This window comes from Sprattus sprattus (genome assembly GCF_963457725.1).
Source record: "Sprattus sprattus genome assembly, chromosome: 3".
NCBI classification, from domain to species: domain Eukaryota; kingdom Metazoa; phylum Chordata; class Actinopteri; order Clupeiformes; family Clupeidae; genus Sprattus; species Sprattus sprattus.
In genome coordinates, this window is record NC_137922.1 from 2,020,911 (window position 1) to 2,040,705 (window position 19,795).

Sequence of the window (19,795 nt, forward strand, 5' to 3'; positions counted from 1 at the left end):
TGGGGAGCTCAGTGACGGCCAGCCCCTGTTCCCAGGCGAGAGTGAGATCGACCAGCTCTTCACCATCCAGAAGGTTCTGGGCCCCCTGCCTCCGGAGCAGATGAAGCTCTTCTACAACAACTCTCGCTTCCACGGCATGAGGGTGAGCTCATGTGCAGCCTTCCTCTCCGCCATGAGTCCTCTCTTCCTCCCTCTGTCTCCTTCATCTTGTCCTCTCTTCCTCCCTCTGTCTCCTTCATCTTGTCCTCTCTTCCTTCATCTTGTCCTCTCTTCCTCCCTCTGTCTCCTTCATCTTGTCCTCTCTTCCTCCCTCTGTCTCCTTCATCTTGTCCTCTCTTCCTCCCTCTGTCTCCTTCATCTTGTCCTCTCTTCCTTCATCTTGTCCTCTCTTCCTCCCTCTGTCTCCTTCATCTTGTCCTCTCTTTCTCCCTCTGTCTCCTTCATCTTGTCCTCTCTTCCTCCCTCTGCCTCCTTCATCTTGTCCTCTCTTCCTCCCTCTGTCTCCTTCATCTTGTCCTCTCTTCCTCCCTCTGTCTCCTTCATCTTGTCCTCTCTTCCTCCCTCTGTCTCCGCCATGCGTCCTCTCTTCCTCCCTCTGTCTCCTTCATCTTGTCCTCTCTTCCTCCCTCTGTCTCCTTCATCCTGTCCTCTCTTCCTCCCTCTGTCTCCTTCATCTTGTCCTCTCTTCCTCCCTCTGTCTCCTTCATCTTGTCCTCTCTTCCTCCCTCTGTCTCCTTCATCTTGTCCTCTCTTCCTCCCTCTGTCTCCTTCATCTTGTCCTCTCTCCCTCCCTCTGTCTCCTTCATCTTGTCCTCTCTTCCTTCATCTTGTCCTCTCTTCCTCCCTCTGTCTCCTTCATCTTGTCCTCTCTTCCTCCCTCTGTCTCCTTCATCTTGTCCTCTCTTCCTGCCTCTGTCTCCTTCATCTCGTCCTCTCTTCCTCCCTCTGTCTCCTTCATGTTGTCCTCTCTTCCTCCCTCTGTCTCCTTCATCTTGTCCTCTCTTCCTCTCTCTGTCTCCTTCATCTTGTCCTCTCTTCCTTCATCTTGTCCTCTCTTCCTCCCTCTGTCTCCTTCATCTTGTCGTTTCCTCAGCGTCTGTCTCTCTCCTCTCTGTGTCCTCGTGGCTCGGCTCCCAGCATGGTGACTCATTGTATGTGCTGCTGAGCTCTTTGCAGCAGCCCATTTTTTGGCACCACATAGATCAGCCATTTTCAACTCTCTCTCTCTCTCTCTCTCTCTCTCTCTCTCTCTCTCTCTCTATCTCTCTCTTTCTCGCTCTCTCACTCCTTCTCTCTCTGTTTCTCTCACTACCTCTCTTCTTTGCTTTTTCTTTGATTTTCTGTGTCCGCCTCCTTCACACAAACTCCACTCCAGTGTAAATCATACTGTGTACATTGAAAGAATGCTCCTACTACAGCGTATACTGCATGTGTATGTCTGCTGCACAAACCTTTTCTGAAGAAACCTTTGCAAGTTCCAGTTTGTGCATTGCTCATTTGCCTGATCAGTTGGCTGTGGGATTCTTTTAAAGTCAGTCTCAAAGCTGATGACAGATCTCACTAATTGCATCTGACAGGTGGAATAATTGACACCCTGTGGTTGAGCCCAAACATTTAAATAACCCAGACTGGATCGTTCTGTAGCGGTATTTAGTCATAATCTATGCAGCAGTGTGCGAATAATGGTTTATCATTTCAGGTTTGTAACCATGTGATTGCCTATGTGTGTTTGCGTGTGCCCGCCTGCGTGTGTGTGTGTGTGTTTGCGTGTGCCCGCCTGCGTGTGGGTTGTGTTGCTGTATGTGTGTGTGTGTGTGTGTGTGTGTGTGTGTGTGTGTGTGTGTGTGTGTGTGTGTGTGTGTGTGTGTGGGTTGTGTTGCTGTGTGTGTGTGTGTGTGTGTGTGTGTGTGTGTGTGTTTGTGTGTGTGTGTGTGTGTGTGTGTGTGTGTGTGTGTGTGTGTGTGTGTGTGGGTGTGTGTGTGTGTGTGGGTTGTGTTGCTGTGTGTGTGTGTGTGTGTGTGTGTGTGTGTGTGTGTGTGTGTGTGTGTGTGTGTGTGTGTGTGTGTGTGTGTGTGTGTGTGTGTGTGTGTGAATTTCAGTTCCCTTCAGTGAGTCATCCTCAGACTCTGGAGAGAAGGTACCTGGGCATCCTCAGTGGAAGCTTGCTGGATGTAATGAAAGTAAGGAGAGGATCCGTTCCTCATAGCATTGTGTATAATATTAGTCTTTAGTGGAAAAGTTATTCTACCTTGACCCCGATAACTCTGTCCTGTCCTCTTACTCTCTGTGGATCAGAACCTGCTTCAGCTGAGCGCATCTGAGCGTTTCCTAACGGAGCAGAGTCTGAACCATCAGGTGTTCCAGACGCAACGCCTGCTGGAGCGGACCTTGCCCCTTTCCCCCACACCACCACGCTCCTCCAAGAGGAAGCCGTACCACGGAGACAACACAATACCAAGCAGGTGAACATACAACAATCACACTTTACCCAGCAGGTTAGCGTAGCATTTGGCACAGAAATCGTCCAACAGTAGCTTAGCATAACCCTTCAACACTATCCAAGACAGATTAGCCTTATTCTTTCAACACACATCAGCATTAACAAACAATATTACTACCACACCTGTCATATAAGAGCACAATATTAGCATACAACATCATTTGATCATTTAAAGCAGGTCATCTCTAAATGCTAACATCCTCAACAGATTAGCACACATACTCATGCAACAAGTTGAGTTAGCACAACAAGGGTTGGGAAGGTTACTTTGAAATGTAATACACATATACAGCCGCGGAAAAAATTAAGAGACCACTTCAAAATGATCAGTTTCTCTGGTTTTACTATTTATTGGTATGTGTTAGAAACTGATCATTTTGAAGTGGTCTCTTAATTTTTTCCGTGGCTGTATATGCACAACATGACTTCAGTCTCCACCTCCGTGATCTTTCTCTGTCTCTGACACCCACAGGAGCCATGGCAGTAAGAGCACGGGCCACCGTCGGCCCAACGCAAAGGAGTGCTCAAGTCTGCCGCGCCACGAGGACCTGCGACGCAGCAACGAGAGCTTCCTGAACGGCAACGGTCCCGCCCCGGCCAGCCTGAGCCCCATCCTGCACCCCAAGAACTTCCAGCAGACCCAGACCCTGAGCCGCTCCATCACCTGCAGCAAAGACCTGGCCCACAACCCGCTGCCACACCTGCTCAGCCCCAAGGACATCAAGGGCAAGACCCAGTTTGACTTCAACATCCCCCCGCCACCCAACGTCGCGGCTGCTACTAAGCCACCAGACAAGCCGGGGGCCAAGTACGTGAAGTCCGCCAGTCGTTCCCAGCAGCAGAACAGGCCGGCATTCGTAGAGGCCGGAAAGAACAATACGCTACAGCCAGGCGAAAAGCGAAATCGCCATGGCCACGTTTCGGTCGACCCCTCGTTGAACAAGAGCGCCTCCACGTACCTCAGCTTGTCCAAGGGGCACGGAGGAGCTGGAGCCGGGCTGCCGCAGGGCCTGGGGGACGCTAAGTCTGTGGGCAATCTGAGCGCGGCAGGGCTTCTGTTGGACGACCCGCCGCCCGGCCCTCCCCGCTACTTCCCAGCCAGCTGCGTGGACCTGAACGCAGCCCCGGGCAGCCCGGCGACCCACCACACGTCCGACCGCTCTGGACACAGCCCCTCGTCCACCTCGGCAACCATCCCCCATGGAATGCCACACCGGGAAAGCAGCACTCTCGACTCCCGTCGTCCCTCCACTCGTCACAAAGGTCCGGAGGAGGCGCGGGTGATAGAGACTCTGGATCCAGGAGGAAGGCCAGGAGGAGGGCTGGGAACGGGAGGAGGAGGAGGAGGAGGAGGTGGTGGTGGGAGTGGGGGTCACACGCACTCACTCTCCACCCCCCACGAGTCCTTCCCCTATGGCCTAGGCTACACCAGCCCCTTCTCCTCACAGCAGCGGCCGCACCGCCACTCCATGTACGTGCGGCGGGAGCGCCACCGACCGCACGGCCAGGAGGCGACACTGGCGGTGGGCCAGGCCGTGCCCACGCGGGCCAGCAGCCTGCAGATGCTCTCGCCCCAGGTGCAGCATCGCACGCTCACGCGGCACTCGGTGGGCTCCTCACGCGAGGACTGCAATGACGACATGCCCAGGGTCAGTGCCCCTCATGCAGATGTAGGCAGGGTAGAGAAGGGCGCTCAAGCCATCACGTTCACGGATTAATCTGTTCAGGGAAATACATTTGGTCAAAATGACACACCAACCCCTTCAGAGGTCAGGAGAAGTCATAATAGGTTGTGTAAGAGGATGTGGTATAAACGTTATCAGCAGTCAGTCTGTTATCTATGCAGAACCACCAGAATAACTCCTGAGTCATTGATGTTGAGCATGAGTTTAACATGAGTGAGAATGTCTCTGAAGTCCTCCACTCCCTCCGCAGACAGCACAGGGATAATGTTAGAGGAAGCTATTTCACCTTATCCTTATCTCAGTTTTGTCACGTTGATTTTGGTGACTGTTTATCTGTGACGCATTTGAGTATTGGAATTCAACCACACCCCCTGCTGAGCACTTTGCTCTTGGGAAATTACAAACATAAAAAACATCATTGTCTTCTCCAGAGCGTCTCTCGCTGAGAAAAGCCACCAAGCAAACAACCTGCCTCCATGTTTGACCTTGGTGTTGATGTTGGTTCTTGTTGTCGAGGCGTGTCTGTGTATCTCATCCCCCCGCCTCGCCTGAATGTGTACCATGTGGCTTAGTTTGTCTGCACATGTTGATGTGACGCCCTCCACTCTGCTGTCTGCTTGATTTGCTGTGTGACGTTCCTCCCACAGAACGACCCGTCCCCAAAAGAGGCGACCCAATCCCGGCCCCCCATCAAAGATTCCACGCGGGACAACACAGCTCCTTTTCACTCCCAGCGTCCAAAAAATGAGGTCCGAAACTCTGCCTGCCCGCCATCAGACCCCTGAACCCCTAAATCCCCCCTAAGTCCCTGGTCAGCTAGCCACCTGTTACCCTACGAAATAATAGCCACTCTTTGCACACGGCCACTGCTGACCCCAACTACTCTCCCCCTCACTCCCACAGCTTCAGTACTCCTGCTCCCTCGTTTCGCCGAACACTCATTGGTTTCCTCATTTTAGCAATAAAGAAATAGTTCTCCCCGGAATGGAAGTCCTCCCATTACCCACTCGACCTCTGCTTGTCGACACTGATGACAGTTTGACTTCTCAGTGCAGCACAAAAAGAGTTATCTAGCAATATTTCAGTGAATGACCAGAAAGACCTGGTCACCATTCACACTCACAGTGTAGGAAAGACCTGGTCACTATTCACACTCACAGTGTAGGAAAGACCTGGTCACCATTCACACTCGCAGTGTAGGAAAGACCTGGTCACCATACACACTCGCAGTGTAGGAAAGACCTGGTCACCATTCACACTCGCAGTGTAGGAAAGACCTGGTCACCATTCACACTCACAGTGTAGGAAAGACCTGGTCACCATTCACACTCACAGTGTAGGAAAGACCTGGTCACCATACACACTCACAGTGTAGGAAAGACCTGGTCACCATACACACTCACAGTGTAGGAAAGACCTGGTCACCATTCACACTCACAGTGTAGGAAAGACCTGGTCACCATTCACACTCACAGTGTAGGAAAGACCTGGTCACCATTCAAACTCACAGTGTAGGAAAGACCTGGTCACCATTCACACTCACAGTGTAGGAAAGACCTGGTCACCATTCACACTCACAGTGTAGGAAAGACCTGGTCACCATTCACACTCACAGTGTAGGAAAGACCTGGTCACCATTCACACTCACAGTGTAGGAAAGACCTGGTCACCATTCACACTCACAGTGTAGGAAAGACCTGGTCACCATTCACACTCGCAGTGTAGGAAAGACCTGGTCACCATTCACACTCACAGTGTAGGAAAGACCTGGTCACCATTCACACTCACAGCGTAGGAAAGACCTGGTCACCATTCACACTCAGTGTAGGAAAGACCTGGTCACCATACACACTCACAGTGTAGGAAAGACCTGGTCACCATTCACACTCACAGTGTAGGAAAGACCTGGTCACCATTCACACTCACAGTGTAGGAAAGACCTGGTCACCATTCACACTTACAGTGTAGGAAAGACCTGGTCACCATTCACACTCACAGTGTAGGAAAGACCTGGTCACCATACACACCGAGAGTTTTAAAATAAGAGACGATCTGCTGTCTAACTCACATTGTGCTTGTACACTGCCGGTACATGGATGAGTAGCTAATGACTGACATTTTTGGGTGAACTATCTTGTGCAGTAAATCCATAGGGGAGCACCAGCTTACTCCACAGTCTCTGCGTGTTTTATAAATGTTCTATCAGTGTGGCTACAGTGTGTGCTCCAAAGTATACATGGGATAAGTTATTTTCTATTCTATCTATTGTTCTATTTCCCTTGCTTGCTCTCTTTCAATAATTCTCTTCCTCTCTTTCTTTTTTCCCCCTCTTTTTTTCCCTTTTTCTTCCTTTGGGAGAATGACAGTACATGTGTGAGAGAGCAGCCATGGCAGCCAGGCATTAGTGAAAGTGAAAGTGAAAGTGAAAGTGAAAGTGAAATTAGCCCGGTTTGATCCTGCCACTTGTTTCCGAAGGTGGGGATGTATCACGACCAACACCTGGAGGACGGAGGGACCTCCTCCAAGGAGAACCGCAATATCTACAGTGAATCAATGCCACGGAGAGTGGGGAGCTTTTACAGAGGTGTGTAAGCTAACAGATTCTATTAGACCCTCTCCTGCACTGAGGCTCTCTAGCTTCATCATTCTTTCCCTGTGGCAGTGCCATCCCCACGGCCTGACTCCTACGACCCCACTGCCCAGAGTCGTGGGCCACCCGTGTCCGGTGACAACAGTGCCATGAGTAATCACTCAAAGCGTCAGCCCACCTTTGAGCCGTGGTGAGTACACCGCCACCCTGACGAATGTGCTGGGGGTGTAATTTGTGGAGCTTTTATAGGCGTCAAGGTGTCATATTGAAAAGCTGTGAGAGTACTGACCTATCTCAGATCTTGTGCTTTCAAGAAAATTCCGCCTAGTTGGAATGACCTCACCATCATCATTAGTTAGCACTCTTGTTCTGATTCTTCTTTGTGTGAAACAGGAACACTGCTGAGACCATGGCCATGAATCCTCCGCCTGAACCTTCCAAGCATAAAGAGAAACAGGGTTTCTTTAGAGCAATAAAAAAGAAGAAGAAGAAGTCACAATCGGTGGGTGTTGACAAACAGTTTTGGGTCATCTTGGCCCCTCCAGCTTCATGTTAGATATGCTGCCTAGTCATAATCTTAGCTCACACTCAAAAGCAAGGCTACTGAATGGCAATGGAAATGGCTAAAGCTTTTCATATTGTGTTTTGTCTCTCTAAGCTTTAAAGTCTTTGTCTTCATGTGTTAAATGTGCCTTTATGTGCAAACTCCTGTGGAAATATTTCTGTTTAGACATAAAGAGAGGAAAACCAGTATTATTTACAGTACAGATAGTTATTGCTTTTTTATCTGTAATTAATTGCCAAGCTAATGGCAAACAGCAAATGTGATTTGACTACCTGTATTGTAACACAAACAAAGACATAAACCTCCATGTGGAGTTTATATTCTATAAACTAGGTATTTTATACAGTTTACCTCATTAAGTACAGAGCATAATCCACCCTGAAATTAGGTCATTTCCTCCAGCAGGTGGTGATGTTTGTTAGCTTTTGTTTGTTTGTCTATTTGTTTGTTTGTTTGTTCTTTGTGTGAAATGCATCTGTTGGACAGAGACTGTCAGAGGAGGATTTGTAACCGGAATCATATGTAGCATTTCCATGGGAATCGGTTCAAACACAAACAAAACATTTTCTGCCAGATAGTGAGCTGATGCTTTGCCCCTCCCTCTGTAAACACGGAGCTGTGTCCGTATGTTCTCTCAGTGTGGGGAAGCAGCAGAGTTCTGCAACCTGTTTTCTTCAATGTGCCACTGGAGTCTTGTGCATCTTATATTGCAGACAGACGTCGGCGATGGAAGGAGTCCAAGCATCAAGAAAAGTCTTTTCCCTCTATTTAACTCAAAGAATAGCGTAAAGCGTAGCCCCTCTGTGAAAGTAGTCTCCTCTCCCATGGTACTGCTCTCATCTACTGTCCTGCTCTCTGCACCGTTCTCCTCATCCGTTACAAAAAGTACACATCCATTGCATGACACTGTAGATTAGATATATTCAACCGATTATAATTTTATGTTTGACACGATTTGCCTCTGTCCAGTTCAGGTGAATTGTGATCATTGAGTCCGAGTGGTGATATAGAAAGCCAGCCTCAGATCTATCAAATGTAGACCATCTGTGGTGGCAGGTTGCAGAGTTTTGAAGGAGATAAATAACCCATTTTGCAAAGTTTATTGTTCATGAAAAACCTTGTGAGTTTTGTCAGCAGATTCCTGGAAGGAATGGTTAGTGATATGTTAATTATTACCTTGAGGTCATCATCCATTTTTGTTGACTTAGCATTAGCCTTGTAGTCTAGTTCCTCCACCTACTGGGCTGGAGTGTATTGAGTCCCTCACATTTCCCTCCACATATTCTTGGAGCATTTATTTGTCTCTCAAATTTTGCCAAATGGGTAGCATGTGCTTTTCACATTGCACATGCACAATTGCAGAAATTATTTGGGGATTGTATCACCCAGCTTACACAAGGACCATTCTCTCACTATGGGCTCTTAAGGTGTTAGATACAAAAGTTAACATCCCTTGGACGACATGTTAGCCAGCAGCCTGTCTTAATCAAGTAGTCCTGTTTTCCTCCTCGTGAATATAGCTGTTTATTTTTCATACAGCAGTTATATTCCTTAACCTATAAATGGGAGATTTTTGGGAGATTTTTCTATGATTCATGCTGTTGATCTAGTGGTTGGTTTTCTTGTGTCATCATGGCTTATGTCAGCTATGCCTCAGCAGACACAGCATGTTTAGAAAGAGTTGCATGGAACCCCTCATAGTTGTCCTCAGCTATGCCTGCAAAGATAAAGTGCACGCTGTCAATCTGTCTGGACTCACCGCCTCTCTCCTGACCACAGCACAGGCCACAAATATGGACACCAGTGTTATGGACTTTACACACATAAAGCCTGTGCGTGGCATATGCTACATGGACTGAGTTGTTTTTCATAGAGGCACGCATGTTAGCCTAACGTAAGCATATTCAGACAGTATGTGTAGAAACAGAACCGTCACAGAAGCAGCACTTCATCTAGAGGTTGTTTTCACAACGACACACTGCATTGTCAGCTCAACAAAAAATGAAAAGTTTATAATATGCACACATACTGTCTGTGTGTAGCGCCAGCATTTGAGCCATAGCAAGTAGTAGTGTATGCCATGCTGATGCTTTATGTGTGTCTGAAGTTTTTCCAAAGGTCAACCCACCCAAGTGGGTCTTGAAAATATAAAATATAATTGTGATTATAGCCTTGCATATACTTACATTTGTTTTTACAAGTGTTAATTTAGCAAAAGGATGTTCACAAAACATTAACACACAGCATACATATAGTACAATCAACCCAGTTACCACGTGAACTCTTACAGTGAACTCATTGAACTGCAGGAGACACGTGACGTTAAGTTCTATCTGTGGCCTGTGATAGGTGCCTGGGGAGGTCCTGGATCCAATGGCTGCTCAGAGGGCGGTGAAATCCTCCTCCCATCAAAGTAGCCGTCACAGGAACCGAGATCGGGACAAAGAACGGGACCGGACCCAAAACCGAGACCGGGAAAGGGAGCGAGAACGTAGCCGAGACCGCAATCGGGACCGAGATCGAGAGAGGGAGCGAGAGAGGGAGCGGGAAAGGGAGAGGGAGAGAGATGATTGGCCCTCTGAAAAGCTTGCAGAGCCACACTCTCAAGTAGGCTATTCTCAGAACCTTCTGTGTTTTTAAATCATGCATTTCATTGCAATATCCTCTCCACACGTTTGTATCTGGAGAAAATTCAACAGCAATGAATTCTTACAAATCATACCAATTACGAATAAATCCTTCTGACAGTGATATTTGTGAGATAATGACTGTTTGCGTGTTTCTCTTCCTGCATCCAGAATCAGCCACTGAAGTCCCTCCGGAAGCTCCTGCATTTGTCCTCTCCGTCGACGAGCCAAGTGCCGCCCCCTGAACCTCGTTTCCAGCCCCTGCCCAATCCTCCCTCCAAAGGGAACTTTCCGGAAGCCAGAGTCCATTCAGGCAGCAGCAGTAGTGGCAGCGCTCCACAGTCGAAGAGCCGAAAGCCTGCCTACCCCCTTCCAGGACAGGTGGAGTCAAACTGGCACGTCTCTGCCCTCTCCAGAGCCGAAGGGGCATCCTACCCTGACCAAATGGCTGGCAAAGTGGGCCAGAATGGGCCCACCTTCACCCGTCCCAGCAGGTCACGGATGCCAAATCTCAATGACCTGAAAGAGACTGCCCTGTAGGATGTGTGGAGAACCTATGAGCGTGTTTCATTGCCAACCGGATGCTCTCCTGTACACAGCATGGCGCGCAGTGCTGTTCTTGGCCAGGGGGTGGTGATCTACATGTCCTTTTGAAATCTCAGTATTTGATAGATTAACATTTGTATTTATTATAATTATAATTATTATTATATATTATTATTATTATTATTATTATTTTTATTTAAGGTTTTAATTGTAAGTTCTGTTGGTTTTCAAGTCAATATCCTACTGATAAATAATTTATGAATGAAAAAAATCTGCAAGAGCTTTAGTTTGTACAGAGACTTAATGTATCGAAAGGAGGATGTGTAATAATTATATATTTCATGATGAGTATTTAATTGTTGTGTCTGAAATATTATTGTACAGAATGTATTTTGTTGTTTTGTGAACATTTATGTCTTTCTCTGTTTCTCTTTCAAAGCAATCACAAATTGCTATTTTCTTGCATTAATTCTTCCAGAGATTTCACCAAGTCATCTGCCTTCATAATAATAATATTTCACTACTCTACTTAACAGATCAGGCCTAAACAATTACTATAGAGTAAGACGAGGGCCCATTTACTGTGTATTGAAGAATCTCTCTCTAAATTGAACCGGATGAATACCTCCCTTCCACTATGATGAAGTAGAAGACGTAGATCCTGGGGGAGATGAGTCTCTCAGCTGTGTCTTCTCTTCTCTGCTGGAGGGAGTTCATCAGCAGAGATCCAACAGGCCTGCGGCAGAGTGCCCGTGTTCCCCCATTAAATAGACTGTAGCCTCTCAGTCAGGCGTCTGGAGATTGTTCCGGCCCCAGGGCTCTGCCTGCTCACTGCGGTGCCCGTGCCTCACCAGCTGGTGAGCTCAGTGCCCTTGCCCAGGGCTCCACACACAGGCTAGGGGAACAACAGTGCACCCCCAGCCAAGTCCATTTTCTCCTCACCTGAAATAAGGGGCTTATCTGGGTATTGCTTACTGTTGTCCCATTTGGTTCCAAGGTACCACGATGTAAAATGGCCTTCCATATTTTGTGGTTCATCTGGCTATTCACAAGAGATACAAGAAATAAGTTTGAAATTGTCGACATCAAAATATTTTGGAGGATTTAGAGGACTAAATGGGCTGACAAAATAAAGACGTAATGGCTTTATAATTATTATTGACAATATGATATAAATGCAACATAATAAATGCATAAAATATCTGTTGTAATTTGAAGTGATACATAAATTCCAAATTCCTTACTTAATATTTGTAATTGTAATGGTATCATGCGGTGGTGTTACTTTAAAATCTCTTGTTTTGATTTGATGTCCATCAGTAACGCACTTTAAAGACTATGAGATAGTATTGTACACGGTTTCTGTCTTTTGTAAACGCAGCACATTCTGGTAACAGTTTGTTTTGCAACTCGGGGAAACAGATTTCCACAGTCCATTAATTCTGCAATTTATGGCATTATGTATGAGGGTAATAGGAACAGGATGATACTAATAATAAGCATGCAGGTCTATTCATATCCATCTTTCTGTGAAGGAATTAGAAAAGGCAACTTACACAAATCAGGCAGTCAGAATAATCTGAAAAGCATGGTTCATGGACATTAACCCAGGATTCCTCTCTCCAAAAATAACTGTCTGTCAAAACCATTTCTATTTGTTTTGTATTCTTATTGCATCACATACTATATAGTCCACATACATGTAGTATTTACATTTATTTCTTAGACCAAAACTGACCTTTTCAGTTTCAAGTGTTATTTTGTTTCATTCACAGTTTTGCACATTTGTTGTTGGCACTTTATACATTTGTTGAAACCTCTCTCAAATAAAATATTGTGCTAAAGTTTTCTCAAATTACACCAGTGAATGTATACCTCTAAAATGTATTTTATTTGTTCCTGCAAATGATCGTTGTTCAGTGCTTAGTCCAACTACAGTGTGGATGAGAAACGATATGCTATATACAGTGACAGGATCATTGATTGCCTTAAATCTCCGTAAAGATGAACATTTCAGAGAGATGACTTACTTCTAGGCTTCTGTTTGCTTAATCTACTGCCATAGTTACACCCAGTACTTAAATAACACAGCATGACATTAAGTTTCTTCAGAAAAATACAGCAGTATTGTTGTACTCTGGAAAGTGCTGCTTAGAATAAAAAAGCATCTTGTCTGTGCCCATATCCTGCCAGTTCCATTTGACCTTGAGTTATAGGGTTGAGATTGAATTCATTTTATCCAGCCTTTTGTGCTCTACAGCATCATAAAAAGTGAAAAGCTACTTCCTGCTCCCCGTTATTCACGTCCCCAGAGACACACACTCAAGGGCCTCTACTATCACAATATATCTATTGTTTACTGTAAAAGAATGTTGTGTATGTCAGGTTAACTGTATGTCAGGTTACTGAGCCTTCATTGAGAATTAAATCATTAATAGCATGTTTCCTTATGGAGAGAAACAACACTGAAATCACTTGAAAACATGCATGATTATATGGGTCAGAAATGGCTTATTTTATCTGTACTGTATGTGGTAGTTCCACTGAGTAGACAAAAATGATTTTCAGAAGAATGTGGTTGGTGTGAATGTCATAGTCATGCAAACGAGATTGTTCTGATTGTTTGACACTTCCATAAGCAATGTGGAAGAGGTGTCTCAGGTGACTCCACTGGAACTCTCCCACTGTAACTCTTCCTCTAGAACTCGTCCTCTGGAACTTTTCCTTTGGAACCTTTCCACTGGAACTCTTCCTTTGGAACTTTTCCACTGGATTCCCTCAGCTAGATTTCATACAAACCTAACCTTCTCCAGATTGTGTGCCATTTACATCTCACTTTTACAAGATTTACCGTTTCTTTCCAGTCTGAATAACAATATTACACTTTGACTGGGAACAGCAACTCCAGTCAGTTCATAATGGTCACCAGAACCTAAAGGGTATCATCTTTGCCTATCACCCGGCCATCGTGTCTGTCTATATGTTCCGAGGGAAACTTCTTTGATACAATGTTCTTTAAAAATATTTTATATGTTGTTATGGTTTCACTAGTTTGATGCCTTCATGGGTACCCTCTTGGCATGACATACACAAACAGCATTTATATTGTCTCTGTATTTAATGATGATTAAAATAATAATTTAAAAATTCCCTCTGCGCCTTGCTATCATGTCATTTCACATACAACATCAAAATCACAGTACAAGAGTTCTCCTTTATTTAAGGTTTAGGTTTTCTTTCGGTGAACATCATCATACACAGTCCAACAGTGCACTTCTAGATATCGTTTACAAAACAATAAAAAGAAAAAGGGATTCCCCTGCCCACTGCATGGATAAACACAATAGTGCACTCTACATCACAGTCACAAACCACAGCAGAATTCACAAACAGCACAGTACACAACATCCAAGTATTAGCAGACAAAAGCCATCCTGTCTCTTTCCTCTATGGCTGTGTTGGACCCCTTCTGCTTCCCAGGCTCTCAGTGGCCCCCCCCTCAGTGCCCCACACCCCCCCCCCCCCCCACCCCACACCCCCCCCCCCCCCCCCCCCCACACCCTGGCTGAAGGGTCATAGAGAATATATAGCAAAATGTCTTCGCTGTTGTATGCACAGTAGATGCTTCCATAGCTCTCCCTCTTTCCACATAGCACACTTTTCAGGTTATGAACATTTTGCGATTATTAAGGACATATAAAAGGTGTATATTTAACAAGATATAAAATGCTGCGTTAGCGAGCATTGGAGGGGGGTTATTGAGGCTTGTCAGGAAAAGGAGAGGGGGGGGGGGGGGTTTGTTTGAGGCGTTAAATACCATCTCCATCAAATCTGGTGTGTGAGGGAGAGGAGACAGGAGGGGGGTGTGAGGGCTGGTTGTGGGGGATCAAGTGCACTTGCTCATGCACAACAGGAGCTCCATGCGCACAGCGATGCGTGTGTGCCATCCCAGCGGCAGCAGGCGGATGTAACGGGCCTTGATGGGAGGACGCAGAAGGTTCTGGACCGTGGACGAACGGTCAGAGTTCCCATAGAACACCTGGCGAAGGACCACGAACACCTCTTATGTTGTGCTGATATTCTATTTATCAGTATATACTAACTTTCTACAAATGTAATTTAAATTCGATAATATTTACAAAATGTTTGGTAGTTTTCTTCTGACTCACCCTGTTGTTGCCAGTTGCGTCTTTGTAATAGACCCAGTTGAGGCTCTCATTGGTGCGGTACTGAACACTGTATTTGGTGATCCACTCGTCAGCGTCACAACGTCCCTGAGACAAGATGCCAGACACCACTTTCTCTCCCTTCAAGTCAATCTGCAGCCACTGGCTGGCGTCCTGGACCTTGGATAGCCATGCACACCTACACACGGGGGTGGGAGGGATTTGTGATCACCTTCAGGGAACTTCATCTTTAATATACTGTTTTCCTGATATAAATATTTGGACACTTCCTAGACCTCTGTACACTTGTTTTCTTTAGTCTGCTGAGCAGTAATTGCACTAGAATTGTACTAGAAACAGAAAGAAGACAGGATGAAGGTGTGTTTTCTTTCTTAATATTTGGTTTCTGTTTACAGGTGTACAGGTGACACTTACCCAAACCCTTGGCTGTTCAGTCTAGCCTTCCCGGCAGTCCAGGAGGAGAACCATCCAGTGTACTCGTCCTCATTGGGACAGCTGATCTGCTCTGGTGCCACTAAACCTGATTCAAACCCCATAGCCTTATGGTAGGGACACTCTGTGGACAGAGGCATGTTGATCAGCATGAGACAATCTGTGTTTGTTTTTCTAGATACACTATGGATGCCAGAAGCAAGTAAACAGAAAACAGGACCTCACTACATAACAGGTCTAAAATATCAGCAGGAAGCACTTTAAATTAATGTACTTCAGGCATCCAGTGTTACGTCAGTGCTAACATGTACAGCTAGGAAAGCTTCTGTTTTATTCAGAAAACTATAAGCTGGGAGCTGGTGAAACACATAATCCAGAGGGTGCCTTTTACGCAAAGACCCCTACGACATGCTTAATGGCACTGATGCCTTGTTCATCACTACAGTAGGGCAAAGATTTGCACGAATTCAAAAGGGACGTGCAGGGAGAAACGAACACCATTAAAAGCTTTCCCAGTGCATTACTAATTCCGCCTCCCAGTACTCCAGTCTCAACACTTCGTCGAGCACTCTTTTATTTCCAATCCCTAAAAGCCTTGCTTTAATTCTCCATATTGAGAGATAAACATCCATTAGGACTTGAGAATGACAGATGGTCACATTCTGACCTTAAGCTCAGCTCTATCTCTTTCCACTCTTAGGATTCCTGCCTAACAATGGAACGCTCATTTTGACCAACCACATGTGTCATATTTTGACACCCAATTCTCAAAAACTCAAATTCTCACTTCACAAAGTGAAGCCAATGCAAAATAACTTCAGTAACTAAGTAACAGGAAGGAAAGCAGAGTCCATCCAAGATCTGTCTACCGATCAGATGTTCATGAGTCACCCTCAGGATGGTGTCTATGTCCAGGCTCAGCCAGCAGGAGCGGATAAACAGCATGCCTGTGACGTTCTCTTCTGTATGCGCTGTGCATTATGCTCTTTTTATTGTATGAAGGGCAAGCCCTAATCTGAGCTCAGTAATCTGTGCATCACATCACTGTTCTAGTAATGGGATTATGTCCGTGCGTTCGTGTGTCCACCATTGTTTCCCCTCTCCTCCCTCTTTCTTATTTCCTCTGTGCTCTCTCTCTCTCAGTTCTCCCTCTCATCCTTCCTTCCTTCCCTCTCTCTCTCTCTCTCATGCATGTTAAGGTCTGTGCCCCTCACTCGGGTTTCATGCTCTCCCATTCGCATGCCCTGAGAGGGCTGGGGGGCGGGGTGAGGGGGGGGGGGGACATGAAGAGAAAGTCAGCATTACTAGAGCATGCCAGCCCTCAGGTGTTTTATCCATGGGGTGCAGTGATACCCCACGCTCAGCTCAGGTGAAGCATCTATCCCATGATTAATGACTTTATGCTCCACTGCAGGCAGGGGCTTGTCCATGTGCCATTTCATTTGCACTGTTCCCGAGCTCTCAAAAGTGCCAAAGACGAGAGCTTCCTCGCTAATGGCTGATTCAGCAGAATGGTTCCTCAGAGATAATTCATCTCAATTATCAGTGACATTGAGTCCCTTTAAACAGTTCTGCATTATTTCCTACACACACAGAGATGATGATTTATCACAGCGTTTTTCATTTAATGGCCAAGTCCATAATACTCTTGTGATCATATCGAGTTTCATACTTATGCAGAACACACACTCCACAGCTTCCCCCTACACCACCGTACTCATTCATAAGCAGTCCAAACTCATTAACAGGGCATTATCACATCTGTGCTAAATGATTGACAGATGATTGACTGACAGAGGCTGGTTTGAATTGAGCGACATAGAATCACTACAAGGACAGCGTACAACATTTGTGGCAAACCTCTACACTAAGTCCCATGACTGCTCAGCGAAGTCATTCGAAATTTTTTAGTTTAAAAGAGAATTTATCTTATTGCTTATATGGCTGACAGCAGACCAGGGGATATTTTTTACCTACATCATGCCATCATACATCATCAACAATCCATCTACGGTAATCAATGTATCATCCATTTCTACGCATAACTCACATAAAGCCAAATTTAAGCCTTTACTCATGAATGAGTTTCTCGCTCACCTGGCATACATTCACGGGCGCCTTTGGAGCTGGATCCATATGAGTTGATGCTCGTGGAACCAGTGGGCGATTCCCCATCGCAGTCACACTTGCAGGCTTTCCCCTCCCATGCCTCGGTTACTTCTTGCTCCTGGTGAGCGAAAAAGAGAAAACAGCCATTAATTTAACTTTACATTTTACACCGTGGTATCCTAATGTTACATTCACAGCTGTGTCTGGTATGTTCTTACCTCCTGTGAGCGGACTTGAATCAGACCTGCAGAAGAACCAAGAACAAGAGCAAAAAAAAAGATGGTCAGTTCAGTTATATTTCAAAACATACAAATATGGGGACAATATGACACATACATACATATGACACAAACATGCATTTAGGTCTATTTTAAAGATGGACTTCATTAGAGGTATGTGACAGAACAGTTACACAAAACAGGAAAAGGTCAACACGACATTTCATGTAAATAGTCCGTAAAGGAATTCATAACTTTGTGAAATAGAATTGCATGACCCCAAATCAATGAAATGTTAATGAGCAGCAAATAAAAAACAACTTTGAGTGATCTAATGGTTTGTTTTGAATTAATTCACATTTATTATCAACCCTTCATATCCATTTTTTTTCACTGTAACATGAGGACAGTCACATACCTTCAGACACCAGCAGAACAGCCAGCAGAACGTGCCGCACACTCAGCTCCATCGTCTTTTGTGTCGGGACAGTGGACCACACTGATGCCAATGGCAAAGAGACTGGATTACTATAATCCACAGGACAGTAATGGCCTTATCTAAGACCCTTTATCTCCTCACAAAGCTCCTCCCACAGCTGTTGAGGGCCAGTTTGTCCAATTGTACAATAATATCAGACACTGACCCCTGAGACAACCAAATAAAAAAAATAAAAATATTTCACCCTACAGTGATATGGTCCTCTGGGGTAACCACTTAGTCAGCTCAATTTCACAATTTATACATACGTACATATATCTTGTATAATTTGGTGCATTGAAATGCCGTCTTAAAGGCACTCAGTGCAACATTAGGGCATCAAAATGGAAATATTCTGGATAAGACAATCTTTATGATATTGACATTTACTTCACCATATTAGCACATTTGCATCATTATTTGATACGTTGGGCGTTAAAAAGAGCGCTTAAACCAACCGCAAGAGCGTAGCCCTTTATTTATTGGTGCCACCAGTCAATGGAAAAATGGCCTCTCCCCAGATTGTTGTTTTTTCGATTTTCTATCAGTTCTCACCACACATAGCCTCATCTTTGCTCCTTGAATGTCGATATGTAATGGTATGGAGTTATTGAAACTTACTACGTGTAAAAGACTAGAAATTAAATGTTTATTTTTCGAGTCTCAAGCCTATAAAGTTGCACTGGGTGCCTTTAAATTTTACCAACAATTAGGACACATACATTTTTCTAAAAGAACATGTATTAGCACAGATCATCATGACACCTGAAAACACAATTTCCACACTTTCATTACAAGCCTGCCTATAGACAATACATTGTAACCTGCAGGTAGCCTTTGCACTTATGACACAAATTCAGTTTGTTTTGGAATATCCCAAAACACTCTTCTCGAATTTTACGCAATTGGCGCCTCTCACAGCTATGCGTAATTAGGCCCTTATTTATTGCAGGTGCGTGTATATAAATGCTTGTAACATGCGGTAATGTTGAGGTCCTTTTTAATCGGAGTTTTAGAACACGGCAGAAGATGAAATGTTCAGCTGCAGCCCAAAAACCTGGAAGGCCCCGTCGCCTTGCCGGGAGTAGAGTAGGCGTATATTCTGCCTCCATTTACAGAAATCGGCGCGAGGTGAGTTAATAATTGTTTTATAGTAGGCTATACTCTTGAACTGAATTCTGACGTGCGTGTCTTTTTTTCCCAGCACAATGTTGCTCGTGTGATGGACTTTCCCCGACATCAACCAGTGCACTTGCTACGCAGAGTGGGAAACGAGGCCGCACGTCTAGCCGTTTCAAACAGGCGAAGGGTCGTCACCATTCAAGAGGTTATGGCTGCTATGTTCGCCATTCTTAACGATGCTGCCCGGGAACGTCACCAATTTGTTGGTCTATCTGGTGGTTAGCATTGAATCTAGATTTTAACGCCTGGACATTATATTTTATAGACCTAGACATTATATTTTATAAACGAATAATAAAATTCATTTTATTTTTACCCCTTGAAGTTTCCTATTTAACTCGATGCCTTTCAAATGAAAATATTAGTGGTTCAAATAGTCATTCTTCCCTGTTCCATTACAACATCGAGCTAATTATATTGGGTGTGTGACGTGGAGATTACTAAAAACCCTGTCCTGATTGCTTGTCACTTGTTGATCAGGTCGCGATTCATTGCATCCATCCCGCGCGCGCTGGTTTGAATGGTCCCTGGGCTCCTCCAGTGACGTTTAGTAGCATCTACGGTCGTTGGTAAGGAGGATGTCAGAGCATCGGTGATTTGCTGCAGAGGCGCTCGTGCATAAAACGTAGTAAGGATGCTACTAAGCGGGTGTTCAGGTCGAGGTTGAGCCATGTCT

General features: G+C 45.3%; 2 protein-coding genes across 2 annotated transcripts in view; one reads left to right on the plus strand and one right to left on the minus strand.

The window, feature by feature from the left end:
- cdkl5 (cyclin dependent kinase like 5) overlaps positions 1–10,507 on the plus strand; it is a gene marked incomplete at its 3' end in the record, with an annotated part of 47,360 nt that extends 36,853 nt beyond the window's left edge. The window contains exons 8-18 of the mRNA XM_080834380.1: positions 1–142; positions 2,100–2,180; positions 2,296–2,462; positions 2,973–4,149; positions 4,833–4,934; positions 6,661–6,769; positions 6,848–6,965; positions 7,169–7,277; positions 8,054–8,167; positions 9,690–9,947; positions 10,139–10,507. The exon at positions 1–142 is cut by the window's left edge and continues 48 nt beyond it. Of these exons, the coding sequence (XP_080690506.1) occupies positions 1–142; positions 2,100–2,180; positions 2,296–2,462; positions 2,973–4,149; positions 4,833–4,934; positions 6,661–6,769; positions 6,848–6,965; positions 7,169–7,277; positions 8,054–8,167; positions 9,690–9,947; positions 10,139–10,507 (2,746 nt within the window). The remainder of the gene's footprint in view (positions 143–2,099; positions 2,181–2,295; positions 2,463–2,972; positions 4,150–4,832; positions 4,935–6,660; positions 6,770–6,847; positions 6,966–7,168; positions 7,278–8,053; positions 8,168–9,689; positions 9,948–10,138) is intronic.
- A 3,892-nt stretch (positions 10,508–14,399) lies between these two features.
- Positions 14,400–17,929, minus strand: rs1a (retinoschisin 1a; the record flags this gene model as incomplete). Its single annotated transcript, XM_080834739.1, has 6 exons — positions 14,400–14,552; positions 14,683–14,878; positions 15,115–15,256; positions 17,230–17,359; positions 17,460–17,485; positions 17,878–17,929. 6 exons carry the CDS (start codon positions 17,927–17,929, stop codon positions 14,400–14,402), a joined length of 699 nt encoding a protein of 232 aa, XP_080690865.1.
- Positions 17,930–19,795: the final 1,866 nt, after the last annotated feature.